Below are 15,539 nucleotides of genomic sequence, written 5' to 3' on the forward strand. Positions count from 1 at the left end.
ATGTGATCATTTTGTCTATATCTTCCCTTTTTTTTCTGGGCATAGACACTTTATTTGAAATAAAAATAAGCAAGAAGTAAAATTATTTAAATTAAATAAAAGAAAATAAAAACGAACAAAAAGTTAAATAAATTTATTTATCAATAGTTAACTTATTTTATATTATTTAATATTTAGTATTTAGTTTTATTATTATATTAAAAAATAGAAATATTTATGACATAATATAATTGATCACGTAAATTTCTATTAATCGCTTTTTTGTTTTGCAAAAATAGTCGTGACTCCAATTCCCCTCTCTTCTCTTGTCTGTAGAGCCAAATAAAGGCTACGTCATTCTAAAAGCATTTGCACGGAAAATTTTTAGTGAATATATTTTTATTATAAATAGTTTAAAATATTCTATGATAAAATAATAAAACATGGTACTTGAAAAGGAAATATTTAAAAATTGATGTTATACAAATTTATGAAAAAAATTACTTAAGATTATATCATTTTAAACTTAAAAAAAAAAAGAATTTGAGTGTGTTCTCCAAAACGTGTTTTTTTTAATATATATTTTATGTCGTCAGCTTGGTCATTGCGGGTTAAGTATAGGAATTCATTGACTCATTCGAGGGATGGACAAATCCCTTTTTTTACCACAATTTATATAAAAAGTTTAAATGTCATAAGTTATTTAAAATGATCTATAGCGATATTTATTAAGAGTTTAATTACTTTTAAGTTATATTAAAAGTTTTGAAACGATTTTATATTAAGAGTTACTACCTATATTCTATAACATTCTATATTAAGAGTTTAATTGTGCTAAAGATTATACAACAATTTATATTCATAGTTTGATGACTCTAGATTGGATTAAAACTTTTTTATCATTTACAGTAAATCAATTTGACTTACATGAATGAATTCATACTTAAAAATGAGTCATTTAATTTATTTTCTAGTGAACAAAAAATTTTGTAACCCAATTCTATCCATCACAAGTTAATGAGTTAAACAAGTTGGTAGATTAAGTGAGTTGATTTATTTAAGAATGTTTTTCTTTTTCAATTTATGTTATATACTTATTGTAATACAATAAAAATGGATTAACTTTATTATTATTTTTTGTATCAATCAAATTATTGACCTATTCCACTAAACATCATGGTAAGGATAGTACTTAAAAATTAAAGTATTAACCTACATAAGCAAACAAATATATTAAACATTTAAATTATTCAAACATTCTTAAACATCATTCTAGTATTTAAATCTTAAATTATCAACCCATATATAACTAAAAGAAGTAAATAATTATAACAAATAACTTATGATAAATGCTAAAATAATAATAAAAGGACGTTATTGATATGTTATAGGTCAATCCATCTCTAACCCAACTCAAACTAAATTGACTAATAAATTAAATGAATTGAGTTCAATTTGATCCACATTTAAATCACATGGGCAAAAGAAAAAATTTCATGTTACGCTTTCAAGATGATCGAGGAAATGAAACAGAGAGAGATGAGCAAAGAGTATGAGACGTGAGGGAGAGAAAAACCAGAGTTATTTTTCTCATTAACAAAACAATGTATATGTACATCAGAGACACAAAAGAATGTACTGTCAACTAACAGTTAATACCGTTAGAGTTTAACTTTTATCTACAATACACCCCTCTAAAACTAAACTCTCTGGAGATTTAACTCCAAGAGAATCCCTCAACTTCTCAAACCTATTCTGCCTAAAGCTTTGATGAAAATGTCTGCAACCCGTTCTTCTATGGGACAGTACACTAATTCCAACTTTTCTTTGCTAACTTGCTCTCTTAGGTAGTGGAACTTGGTCTCTATGTGCTTGCTTCTGCCATGAGAGATAGGATTTCTGGACTGGCTAATGGTTGATCTGTTGTCCACCATTAGCCGTATTGGCTTGCTACATTCAATCTTCAATTCATCAAGAATTTCCTTCAACCAAGCACATTGGCACGTAGTCTCAGCTGAAACTATATATTCAGCTTCACAGGATGAGAGTGCAACAAGATTTTGCTTCTTAGAACACCAAGAAATCGATGCTCCCATATATCTAAACAATACGTGCTCTTTCTATCCACTTGATCTTCACACCAATCTGAATCACTCCAAGCTCTCTACACTCCATCCGTGCTATTCACGCCCATATAGAATAACAAAAGAATATACAAAGAAAAATCACAAAGCGAATATCTACGTAATACGAGTAGTGAATAGCATACCTTAGATTAAAGCTCTTTATCCTTATAAGGGTCTAATTTTGTAAGATATCTGAAAGTCCTCTTATCTTAGGAATTTATAAGAAGGGTATCCTATATTTATAGATATATCTAAAAGGTATCCATTTATAGAATGTATAGGTAACTGAAGCACTAGTTCCTTCAAGTTGATCTTCCATTTTGTATATAATAGATTTAGCATCACGGGTGCTGATCTCATAAGTGTTTTAGGCTCATTTATAACTCTATAAGTATAATAATAGAATATAACAAAATCGCTACCCTTTAAAATTTACCATGCAGGTACGCAATATATGTTTGGTAGTAGCAAGATGGGATTGTCTAGGATCACTCATAAACCTGCTCACCAGCCCGACTCCATAGTTAATATCAGGTCTACTGTTACAAATGTATCTTAGAGACCCTACAATTTGCTTGTATAGTGTGGCATCCACCTTCTTCTCATCTAGTTGATTAGTTAGCTTCAGATTTGCCATGATTGGTATTGAAGCACCGTTGCATTTTTCCATATTGAATCTTCTCAACACTTCGTTTATATACCTCCTTTGATGAATAAACATTCCATCATCTGTCTACACGCATTCAAGTCCTAGAAAGTAGCTTAGGTTGTCAAGATCAGTCATCTTGAATTCTTCTTTCATCCTTTTCTTAAACTCTTCAATTTCATCCACTGAATCTCCCGTTATAAGTAGATCATCTACATACAAGCAAATCAACAACATACCTTACTTTCCACTAGCTTTCACATAGATTCCAAATTCTATAGTACACTTTTGAAACCCAAGTTTGATGAGCAAAGCGTTGATGTAATTGTTCTAGGCTCGAGGTGCCTGTCTGAGAGCAAATAAGGCCTTGTTTAATCTATACACTTTCGGCTCTTCTTCTTTCTCAAAACCTGGAGGTTGTCTCACATAAACCTCTTCTTCTAATGGCCCATTCAAGAATGCAGATTTAACATCCATTTGACAGATTTTCCATTCTTTAGAGTTGGCCACAACAATTACTGACCTCACCGTTTCCAGCCTTGCCACAGGAGCAAAGACATCTATGAAATCAACTCCAGGCTTTTGTAAGAAAAATTTTGCTACCAATCTGGCTTTGAGTTTTGCCACTTCACCATTCGGTCTGTACTTGGTCTTAAACACCCATTTAACCTCAATGGGCAGTTTGTGATGAGGCAACTCTACCATCTCCCAGGTTCTGTTTTTCTCAATAGCCTTTAGTTCCTCCAACATAGCTTCCTTCCACTCCTTTATGTCAACTGCTTGCTTCCAGGTCAAGGTTTCTGTATCAGCTAAAAACGCAAAATGTACAAGATCACCTGAGCTGGTTACATCACTATCTGCTAAAACTTCATGATCTGTAAGTCTAGATGACGGAAATATTGTTCTCTGTGACCTTCTATTATTGGCTTCATTATCTGCAGTAGCCTTTTCAACAATAGAAGAACTCTTATCTTCTAACCAACTTGGCACGCAATATGATTATGACTTTGCCTCAACCTTCTTCCAGTCAAATGTTGCAACCTCATCCACTATCACATCACGGCTAATGACAATCTGCTTCTTTTTTGGATTGTATAACCTGTAGGCACCTGTTGGATGATAGCCAACTAGAATGAGTGTCTCACTCTTATCATCCAATTTTTTTCTTCTTTCATCTGTGACATGTTTGTAGCATACGGACCCGAAAAATCTTAAGTGATATGCAATTGGCTTAATTCCAAACCAAGCCTCTTCAGGGGTACACTTTGATAGAGTTTTTGTTGGGCTTCTGTTTAGTAACTAGACTGCAGTAGAAACAGCCTCTCCCCATAGACAATGCGACAATTTCTTACCCTTGATCATGCACCATGTCAAGTATTATCATGTTCCTCCTTTCGGCCAAGCCATTATGCTGGGGTGTATATGGGACCATCACCTCATGCATGATGCCTTTATCAGTACAAAACTTGTCCATCTCGGTAGAGTTAAATTCTCCCCCTCCATCGGTTATGAATATTCTAACCTGTGAACTAGATTGTCTCTCCACCAAAGAACAAAATTTCACAAATTGTGAGTACACCTCTTTCTTTTCTTTCAACAAGTATATCCACATCTTTCTAGTCCATTCATCTACAAATATTAAAAAATATTTGTTACCTCCAAGTGATGAAGTGTCAAAGGGACCCCAAACGTCTTAATGAATAACATCCAGTGACTGCTTTGCTCTCTTGGCTGCAACCTTCTCAAATTTTCTTCTGACTTGTTTTCCAATAGCACAACCTTTACAGATTCTCTCTGGAGTAGTTATCAGAGGCACTCCTTTCACCAATCATTTGCCTTTTAGTTGACTCAAGCTTTTGAAGTTCAGATGCTCGTATCTAAAATGCCATACCATCTTTCTTCTTCATTATTTACAGTGGACAAGCATTGTATTGCTGTAGTGATGAGTGAATATTTATGCCCACATTTATGCTTTAAAATTCAAATTTTTGATGAGATATTTGTGCTTAAATGGTTGATTTAAAGTGGATCCGTGGCAATTGAAATTATTGGGTTTGGGAATTATAGAGACATAAAAAGTGAGGTTTAGCGCATAAATTATTCTTGGATGTTCTAATGTTTATTTGTGCAACTGAAATTAAAGTTTTATTGGTCCAAAATTGCAAATCAAGGCCCAAAATCAGAAGTCTCAAAAGAAAATTAGTTTGTTAAAGTAAAAGGGCTGAATGCACCTCTCTTTTTACAAATGTACACCCTTCTTTTCTAAACCAGACCCAACAGTCAAATTTTACCCTTGCACCCCCTAAATTTTCCTACCCACACCCCTCCTAAATAAACTCTACTAGATTACGCCATGTGGCAATCCATCACCAACATATCAAACCTCCCAGATGATGCCACATCACTGATCCTTGCACTCACTAGTGAACCAATTAGAAAACGCCACCTCGTCCCTAACACGTCAGCATAATATTCTCCACAGAAACCCTAGCCGCCGCTTTGCCATCTCCACCTTGCCGCAAGGCCACTACCAAAAGCGTCCTCTCCCTCCTTTCTCGTCGGACCACCACCGTTGTTCACCGCGTCGCCACTCCCCCTTCTTCATCGCGAGGCCGCCATCCGCGAGAGGCCACCACCATGAGCACTGCTTCACCACCATCCTCGTCAGCAGCCATCATCACCTTTGCCATAGATTAACGCAAAAACCCTATGAATCTTCTCGCAACAACCACCCTCCAGGGATCGCGCCGCCATGAAGAAGAAAACCCAATCGCGCAACCAAACCTCCATAACCTGCAACCAGCCAAGCACCGTGAGTGACTACCTTGCCTCCATCAAGCCCAGATTCACCTACAACCACAACCGGACCTGCAAAGCCAACCCAGAATCGAGCCGCCCACTCTCATGGATAGTTTACGTTCTCGCGCCTTGCCGCTACGCAATTCTAGGATCGCACATTCCTTCTTCGCACTAAGAAGCTTTTCCTCGTGCAACAATGGCATATTCTCCATCATAGTCTTCGTGTCTCCACCTCAAAATTAATGGAAGTCAAACACACAAAGCAATCGCAACAAGGAAAGCAACCCATTCGAAAATGCCAAGTCTAGCAGAGGAGAAGATGAGTGAAACCCTAATCGTAAGGTTTTCCCACAATCCTAATTTTGGGGTGGAAAATGGGCTTCCACGTGGTACCAAAAGCAAACCCGTGAGAGCTTGGCCCAAAGCGGACAATATCTTATTATCATTGGAGATATCTATGTGTATATAAACCCTTGACCAGTCCTTATTTCACTCAATGTGGGACTTTGTTTGCACTCCAACATCCTCCCTCAAACAAAGGACTGTGGTCTTTCCTCCCCCGCTGCGGAAGTCTTTTTTCATCTGAAAATATGAAAATTGATTTAATCTGAAAATATGTCAACAGAAAATATCTTATCAACAAACTATTCAGAGTCCAAGCCCAATTAAGTCCTATATAAAGAGATCCAAGGGAGGCAGAAAAGGGACTTCATTCATCCATAACTCCTCTCACTTTTATTTTCATCATGTGTTTCACTCCATTCATGGAGGGCTGAGCTTCTAGGGCTTTTCCACTTTAATTTCATTATGGATTCTAAGGTTAAGTTGAATTAATGCAATTGTTCCTTTTGATTATTAATTTGAGTTGCTCTCTTTCTATGTCTTTCATCTCTCAATTATATTAAAAACAATGATTTTTGCATCATAACGTGTTTGAATCAACATGCATATTAATCATATGAGTTCAAGAGTTTCTAGGTTTGGTTGAGAATCTACTTTGATTAAATTTAGGGACTTTCATATGATTAAACGAGTTTTTGCTATCAATTGAGAATGTACTTTGATTGGTTGTGATAATTTCAACTATAATCAATTGATAATTTACTTTGATTGATTACCTTTTAATTTGGTTAGGAGATTTAAGAATAGACATGGTTAAACACAATAGGATTTGATTGAGAATGTACTTTGGTTGAATTTATTGTGAATAATCTCGAAAGGTTCTGGATTTGATTGAGAATCTACTTTGGTTAATTGCATGATCACCCTCAAATTAACTGAGAATGTACTTCAATTAATTTGAAACCCAAAAAATAACCAATTGAACAATAATCCGTGGATAACCGATGATGAATCTATCTTGAAAAAGCAGTAGAATTAGCCTATTTCATTATAATTGTTTTTAAGTTTCCTATGTGTTCTTCAACATTCTTCAAACCTTAATTCCATTAGCATAGTTTCTTACTTTTATTCTTAAGCATTGCATAACATTCATAAGAGTCAAATATTGAAAACCAATTCCGTGTTCATTGGCAGACAACTCAGGGTTACTTTAACCCTATCTTCTTTCTTGAATACTACTTAGCAATACTGAAGTTGCCTTGAAAAGTAGTATTAATTTGATAGCTTCAACGACAGCGTATCAAATTTGGCGCCATTTCCGGGGAATACAGTTAGTATTTTGAATATTTTGATTCTTATTTTTATTTTTATTTTTATTGTTTTTATTTTCATCTTTATTTGTTTTTTTTATTTAACGCACATACATTTAATTTATTTTGAGTTATTTTGTAGCCTTTTGTCATTCTTGTTTTAACAAAACTCTTTGTTCTTGTTTTAATTAAGAATTTCTTTTGAGAAATACTTAAGGCTAGTTTGAATATACTCTAGCTAGGAAAGACTTGGTACTTAAGTTGTCCATTGTGACACACCTCTCTTTCTTGGGAGTGAACCCAAACAAAGTCTCTCTTATCTCTTATTTGAAATCTTTCTCTAAAGCAAGAACAAAAGAAAAGGAGAAGTCAAGAACAGAGAAAAAAAACTTTAAGCAGACTGCATAGTGCATGACCAGAGCTAACCCGAGAGAATTTTATCAAAGTAACCTAGAAATTGAAAGGAATTTGCGTAAGCTACGAAGAAGTTTGAAATTTAGGTGTTCTACTGAGGGAACACTTCCTACATCTGAAACCATACCACCTTCATTATCTTCAGTCACAAACATACCATCTGAGAGTTGAGACCTGACCTGTGAAATGCCTTGCCAAAGTTCAATGAGTTGTCAAGGGAGAATCCACACAAGCACTTGAGACAATTTCACATGTGTGAAAATTTTAGATCTCCCAGGATCATAATAGAGAGCATTAAAACGAGAGCTTTTCCTTTTACTCTTCAAGGAGCAGCTCAAGATTGATGATGTTATCTCTCTGCACGGATTACAAATTGGAAAACTATTGAAAGACTATTTCTTGAAATGTATTTTCCTGCATCTAGATTATCTGTCATCTGTAGAGAAATTCAAGATATAAAACAGAGAGATAGAGAGAATCTGAGTGAGTATTGGGAAAGATTCAAGAAACTATGTGCTTCATGCCCTCAACTCCAAATTGAAGATTTCATTCTAAGCTTTTATGAAGGCTTAAGTCCTACTGATAGGTCATGGGCAGATGCTGCAAGCAGAGGATCTTTCTTAGATAGGTCACTAGAAGATGGTATAGATGTAATAGAACGGAAGGCAGTAAACAATCAAAAATATGGAACAAGAGAAAATTCAGTGACCTTGTTGAAGGGAGTACATGAGATGGGAACTAGTCCAGTAAAAGTGATAAATGAAAGAATAGATGGCTAGAGAAGAAGCTCCATGAAATTGTGAGCTTGATTAAAACTTCAACTCCACAAGTTGCTAGGAAATGTGGAATATGCATTTCAACTGACCATTATACTGAGGAATGTCCTAGCTTGGTGGAAACCACTATGGAAAACCCATCTCAAGATTTTGCTACAAACATGATTGGAGAAAATAGACCATACCAGAATTATCATGGTTCATCCTCCAATAGGTATCAGTAGAACAGACAACCTTATGTTCCACCTCAACAAAGGCAGCAACCTCAACCTGAAATGTCACTACAAGATTTCATGAAAACAAAACTTGAGCAAAATTCAGAAATCAAGAAATCAATTGTAGAGTTGACTTAGAGGATGGAAAAGTTAGAGGCTAAGGAATCAAATAAACTTCCTGCACAAACAGTGATCAACCCGCAAAATGTAAGTGTTATTACTTTAAGAATGGGTAAGCAAGTAGAAGGCCCTGAAGGAGCCCAAGAGGATGAAGATAAGGAGAAAGAAGGAGAGAAAATTGATAACAATGGAGGACCAAATGAACCATCACTTGAGACTACCACTGATAAATCCAGGTTAGTATCCTCTAACTCTTCTTCTAAAAATTCTTCTTCATCTTATTCTCCACCTCCTCCATATCCCAATCGGTTGAAGTCGAGAAACAAAAAAATGGAGGAATTAGACCAAGAGATCTTAAATACTTTCAAAAAGGTGGAGATCAACATTCTCTTGCTAGATGTTGTTAAGCAAATCCCTAAATACGCCAAGTTTTTGAAAGAAATTTACACAAATAGAAGGCAGGGATAATGAGGTTGTGAATTTGGGAAGAAATGTGTCAAGCTTGATTAAGAAGCATATTGAAATACCGCGAAAATGCAAGGATCCAGGTATGTTTTCTGTTCCATGTGTTATTGGAAATTCGAAGTTTGACAATGCCATGCTGGATTTAGGGGCTTCCATAAATGTAATGCCTTTATCAGTGTTTACTTCTCTATCTTTGGGACCTCTTAAGACTACTGGTGTGGTCATTCAACTGGCCAACCGTAGCACAGTTAACCCTGCAGGTGTGCTTGAGGACGTCCTTGTTCGAGTAGACAAGTTAATTTTTCCTACAGATTTCCATATCTTGGACATGAATGATGATGAAGGAATCAGTCCAACAACTATTATCTTGGGAAGACCTTTCATGATGACAGCACGAACCAAGGTAGATGTGCATGCATGATCATTGACAATGGAGATAGGAGACGAGAAGGTGCGGTTCAAAGTGTTGGAAGTTGGGAAGCACCCGATTAAAGATCATTCTTTGTTTTGTATTGACTTATCAAGCGATGTTGTAAACAATTTTTCTTTTATGTCGTGCCTAATTTTAGAAGAAAAAGGAAACTGTGAAGTGGGTGATATTGAGGACGCGGTATTAATAGATGATACCTTTGTGGCGTCCGAGTGTGATGTTGAGGTGACTGAGATTACCTTAGGCAGTAAGATGTTGTCATCTGTGGTACATCCACCCATTTTGGAGTTGAAACCTTTACCATCCCATTTGAAATATGTTTATCTTGAGAGGAATGGGAAATTGCCTGTTATTATATATGCATTGCTTACTAATGATCAGGAAAAACAACTATTACAGGTTATCAAAGACCACAAGAAAGCAATAGGTTGGACTTTAGCAGATATTCCTGGTATTAGCCCTTCTTTTTGCATGCATAGAATACTTTTGGAGGAGGATGCTAAACCAGTGAGACAACCTCAAGGAAGACTGAATCCTCAACTGATGGCGGTTGTAAAGAAAGAGGACACCAAGTTGCTTCATACAAGTCTTATATATTCAAATTCTGACAGCACTTGGGTGGGCCTTATACATGTGGTTTCGAAGAAATATGCAATCACAATGGTCAAGAACGAGAAGGACAAGTTGACTCCTATTTAGGTTAGAAGTGGGGCACATAATTTAGTAGTTGACCATCTTAGTAGGAGTGAAAAGGGAAAAGATAACATTCCGATCCATGATGACTTTTCCAATGAAGTCCAACTAGCATTCCTTCCACCATGAAGGAGGTAAGTTCCCTCATACTTTTTTTGTGCATTCCATATATAAGGTATACATTGAGCAATATGCATAGTTTAAGTGTGGGGGTGTGGGGAAACAATTAATTTTGTTCCCTTTTTTTTTAATCAATATTTGCATTGGATTTGAAAGTTTGAATCAGTAACTGGGATGATCATGAATTCAAGAGAAAAGATGAGTTATGTTGATATGAGTGAATTGCTTCTATGATTTGTTGATTAAGTTGACTTGAGAATTTCTTGATTAAATCTTTTTTGAAAAAAATTTGAACCATGTGAGTTTTGAGCTTAATGGATTATGTTGGAAGTAAGTGATTAATAAGTATGGTGGTGAGTACTTCACCCACAAAATAATAAAAGGGGCAAAAAAGGAAGATGAAAAGTTGGAGTTTTAAAAAATAAGGGAAAAAGAAAAGAAAAGAAAAAAAAAGAAAGAAAAATAAATCTTCCTTAAAAGACCAAGTAATAAAGTTGTTTTTGAAATAAAATGTGATTATTCTTTCTATATCAATTTCAAAAACTCAAATTCCAAAAGAAATTTCCTACCTTGCCTTGGCCTTAATATAACCTTTAAAAAGCCCTCATGATCAATAATTGCATGTTTTCTAAAATGTGTAAATGTTAGAATCTTGCTAAATATCAAGAGTGTATACTTTTATGGGTATTTTGAGTGTAAACACAAGCTAAAAACACTTGAGCGAGTTGGGGAGAATAGATGTGTCGCAACCCGAATCGCGACGGGACGACGATCCAAAAAGAAACAGGTTTTGAAAAGAGATTTTGGAGTCGCCACCATAGTTTATTCTGGAAAACTACGGAAAAACCATAAAATAATAAGACACGGTCCACGAAAACCAGATTCTGAGTTCGGGAGTCGGTTACGCGTAGGGAAGGTATTAGCACCCTACAACGCCTGCCCGAAGGCAATACCTTTAACTAAATGCGCGAATGTGATGTGGTTTAAAAATGTTTAACTATCCCCTAAAATAAAATTCTAAATAAACAAAATATATTTTTTAGTTTTTTGGGCCCGACAAGGATTGACCTTGCTCCTACGTATTCTCATTCAAAATGAGAAATCAGGGTTACGTAGTTCTTTCGGAAACTGTTTGAGAAGTTTGTTTGGAAATTGTTTGAAAATTTGTTGTGAAATGATTTTGGATTTTTGGGAAGTGAACCTGACAAGGACTAGCCTTGCTCCTACGTATCTCCACTTTTGATAGAGAATCAAGGGTAACGTAGTTCTAGCTGAGAGATTACTTGTAGTTTGGGAATATTTTAGTATTTTTAATAAAGAAGGAAAAGGTTTTCTAGCACAAGGCCTACGCGAGCGGTCGCACGTGTGCTTAAACCTTTTCAAAATATTTTTATTTGATTTTTAACTTTTGTAGAAGAAAAGAAAAAAATTTTTATTTGATTTTTAACTTTTGTAAAAGAAAAGGAAAAGGTTTTTTAGCACAAGGCCTACGCGGGCGGTCGCACGTGTGCTTAAACCTTTTCAAAATATTTTTATTTGATTTTTAACTTTTGTAAAAGAAAAGAAAAAGATTTTCAGCACAAGGCCTACGCGAGCGGTCGCACGTGTGCTTAAACCTTTTCAAAATATTTTTATTTGATTTTTAACTTTTGTAAAAGAAAAGGAAAAGATTTTCAGCACAAGGCCTACGCGAGCGGTCGCACGTGTGCTTAAACCTTTTCAAAATATTTTTGTAAATTCTTTTATTTAAATTATAAATATTGTATTATTACATATATATTTTAGGATAAGTAGATGTCTAAAATAAATAAATAGAACAAAATAAAATAAGAAATAAAATAAATAAACAAAAGAAATGGGAATGGCTGAACGGACGTTGGGGACAGTATTCAGGATAGCGAGCGTTCGTTGGGGAGAGGACGAACGTCCGTTGGGGGAATATAACGGACGGACGTTTAGAAATGTGAGCTGAATGACGAGCGTTCGTCGAGAGTTATAACGAACGGACGTTGAGAACGAAGGCTGAATGACGAACGCTCGTTGAAGAGATGACGAACGCTCGTTGAGAAATTGGGGCTGAGTGACGAGCGTTCATTGGGAAGATGACGAACGAACGTTGAGAAATGGAAGTTTAATGACGAACGTTCGTTATTGAAATGACGAACGAACGTTCAAAAATGGAAGTTTAATGACGAACGTTCGTTATTGAAATGACGAACGAACGTTCAAAAATGGAAGCTTAAGGACGAACGTTCGTTATTGAAATGACGAACGGACGTTCAAAAATGGAAGCTTAAGGACGAACGTTCGTTATTGAAATGGCGAAAGGACGTTCAAAAATGGAAGCTTAAGGACGAACGTTCGTTATTGAAATGGCGAACGGACGTTCAAAAATGGAAGCTTAATGACGAACGTTCGTTGGGGAGAAGGCTGAGCGAACGGTCGAAAAGGCTTAAGTTTAACGAGCGCTCGTTCGTTTGGATAACGAGCGTTCGTTGTGGGGAGATGGCGAACGGACGCTAAATAACGAGCGTTCGTTGTGGGGAGATGGCGAACGGACGCCAAATAACGAGCGTTCCAAAAAAGGCCTAATGTTCCCGGACGTACGCTCATTTCTGGGCTTGGCCCACAGGGGTAGTTTCTAACCTAAAATTCCCCTAGGGGTTCTGCCTTCCCACTCTCATTCACTCGTTCACGCTGCTCCTCTCAAATGAGACCAATGTCTCCTTCTCTCTGATCAAAAGGCTTCACTCTGTCACTCACGGCTGAGACCCAGCTTCCACCCAACCGGCCATCGCAAAACCGCGACCTACGGCGTCGCTAGTGATGACACACGTCGCCGGAGCCATTATCGACCACGGCACTGAGCTCCCCTTCGCCTTCTTCCCTTTGCACGAGAAAACAAAACCTCTCGTTCGTGAACGACGACGGCCGTTCACTGTCGAAGGTTACTGATGCCTCCAAGCTAGGGTCTCCGCTCTCCGTCGAGCTCTCTGCCTTCCACCGCCGAGACCACTCTCCATTCCGATTGTGTAATGGGTTTTTGAATTTGGTTTGTTGAGATTGGCCGTGAGCGTGAGAGTTAGGAAGGAGAGAGGAAACGTGGTGAAACAGAGAATGAATGGAAGGAGAACTCATGATTGTTCAGAGGAAAAGCATTCATGATGGAAAAAAAAGCATCAGAAGCAGTTATGCAGTAAGCGTTCATGATGAGTTTGGATGCACAGGTGAACCAGAAACTTACCTGCTGCTATGGTTGCTGCTATCGTTCGCTGCGTAGCCGGTGATCTCTTCTCGCCGGTGCCGGTGCCAATGCTGACTCTGGATGATGATTCCAGATGATGGTTCCTCGTGTGCCCTCTTTTCCCCTTTTTCTCTCTCTGATCCAACAAAATCCTGCCCAAAAATCTTTGGAATTCCTATTCTAACCACCTGGTCTCCCCCCTTTCTCCTTCCAAAAAATCTTAGAAAATATTCCCTTAACCACCTGGTCTCCCTCCTTCAGACACGTCCCACATATCCCCTTTTCCACTTTTTTATTTCCTTTTTTTTTTTAATTTTTATTTTATTTTATTTTTTTAATTTTATTTTTCAATTTTTCAATTATTTTGATTAATTAACTCTATTAAAACAAAATGAATATAAGAAATAAAATAAAAATTGAATTAAAAGCAAAGATCTAAATACATTAACATAGAATAAAACAAAAGGTAAAATAAAATAAAAGGAAAGGAAAATAATAAAAAAAAAACCAATAAAAACACATTTTTTACTATCCGGACAAAATTGAGTGTTGACAGCTGCCCCTCTTTACTTAGATATCACTAAATAATATGAAAATTTGATCTTTTCGTATTATTTAAGTGAAGCTAAGTAAAGATAAAAACACTAATTTTGTCCGGGTTTCAATCATGAAAGAAAACAAACAAAATGATTCAAGTCACGATGCCAAATGACCAATGTCAAGTAGAGTACCAGTAACAAAAAAACTAAAACCTGGATTTGACCATTGTCTCGCAGAGGGCCAAACTCATAGAACAGAAATTTAAATCCGACCATTTCCATGCAGAGGGTCGATAACAGAAAACTAAAACCTGGATTTGACCATTGCCTCGCAGAGGGCCAAACTCACAGAACGGAAATTTAAATCCGACCATTGCCATGCAGAGGGCCGATAACAGAAAACTAAAACCTGGATTTGACCATTGCCTCGCAGAGGGCCAAACTGACAGAACAGAAATTTAAATCCGACCATTGCCACGCAGAGGGCCGATAACAGAAAACTAAAACCTGGATTTGACCATTGCCTCGTAGAGGGCCAAACTCACAGAACAGAAATTTAAATCCGACCATTGCCAAGCAGAGGGCCGTTACAAAAAACTAAAACCTGGATTTGACCATTGCCTCGCAGAGGGCCAAACTCACAGAACAGAAATTTAAATCCGACCATTGCCATGCAGAGGGCCGATAACAGAAAACTAAAACCTGGATTTGACCATTGCCTCGCAGAGGGCCAAACTCACAGAACAGAAATTTAAATCCGACCATTGCCATGCAGAGGGCCGATAACAGAAAACTAAAACCTGGATTTGACCATTGCCTCGCAGAGGGCCAAACTCACAGAACAGAAATTTAAATCCGACCATTGCCAAGCAGAGGGCCGTTTCGCTCTTTTTTTTTGCTTGAGTCATTCATCTTACTTGCAATCATCATCAAACTGATCTTTATTTATAATGTTTTGTGAAAGTGAGAAATGTCATACATTCGAGGTCTAATGTTTGATATGATTACATTTTGACTTTTTCTTTCGTGACATCAATGCACGCATGCTTGAATTCACTAGCAAGTGAGAAAAATGATAGATGTTTAGGATGGTTTGGAGAAGACTAGGACAACCATGTGGGCACATCATTCCTCATACACTCCTTGCCGAAGATGTGATATGTGAATGTCAAAGTGAAACGGGATATCCCGAAAGTTGCCCCAGCATAGGGTATGGATCTTTGAAAATTCGGGTGAAAAGTTCAAGTGAGATTCGCAAAGCTGCCCCAGTCTTGAAATTATGGGTTGATAAATTTCAGGGCGAAGATGCGTGGTGAGATCT

General features: G+C 36.8%; 1 protein-coding gene across 1 annotated transcript; it reads right to left on the reverse strand.

Moving 5' to 3' along the window:
- Window positions 1-1,715: 1,715 nt before the first annotated feature.
- LOC108324590 (uncharacterized) lies at window positions 1,716-2,742 on the reverse strand. Its single transcript, XM_017557531.1, has 2 exons — window positions 2,542-2,742; window positions 1,716-1,961 (listed from the first exon to the last, which is right to left on the reverse strand). Exons 1-2 carry the CDS (start codon window positions 2,740-2,742, stop codon window positions 1,716-1,718), a joined length of 447 nt encoding a protein of 148 aa, XP_017413020.1.
- Window positions 2,743-15,539: the final 12,797 nt, after the last annotated feature.

The sequence above is a fragment of the Vigna angularis genome, chromosome 3, assembly GCF_016808095.1.
Source record: "Vigna angularis cultivar LongXiaoDou No.4 chromosome 3, ASM1680809v1, whole genome shotgun sequence".
Lineage (NCBI taxonomy): Eukaryota > Viridiplantae > Streptophyta > Magnoliopsida > Fabales > Fabaceae > Vigna > Vigna angularis.

Coding starts and splice junctions, on each gene's coding strand:
- LOC108324590 (XM_017557531.1), bottom strand. CDS start 2,742: ATGGCAAATCTGAAGCTAACTAATCAACTAGATGAGAAGAAGGTGGAT. Junction 1,962..2,541: donor ATATATTGCGTACCTGCATG/GTAAATTTTAAA, acceptor GCTTGGTTGAAG/GAAATTCTTGATGAATTGAA.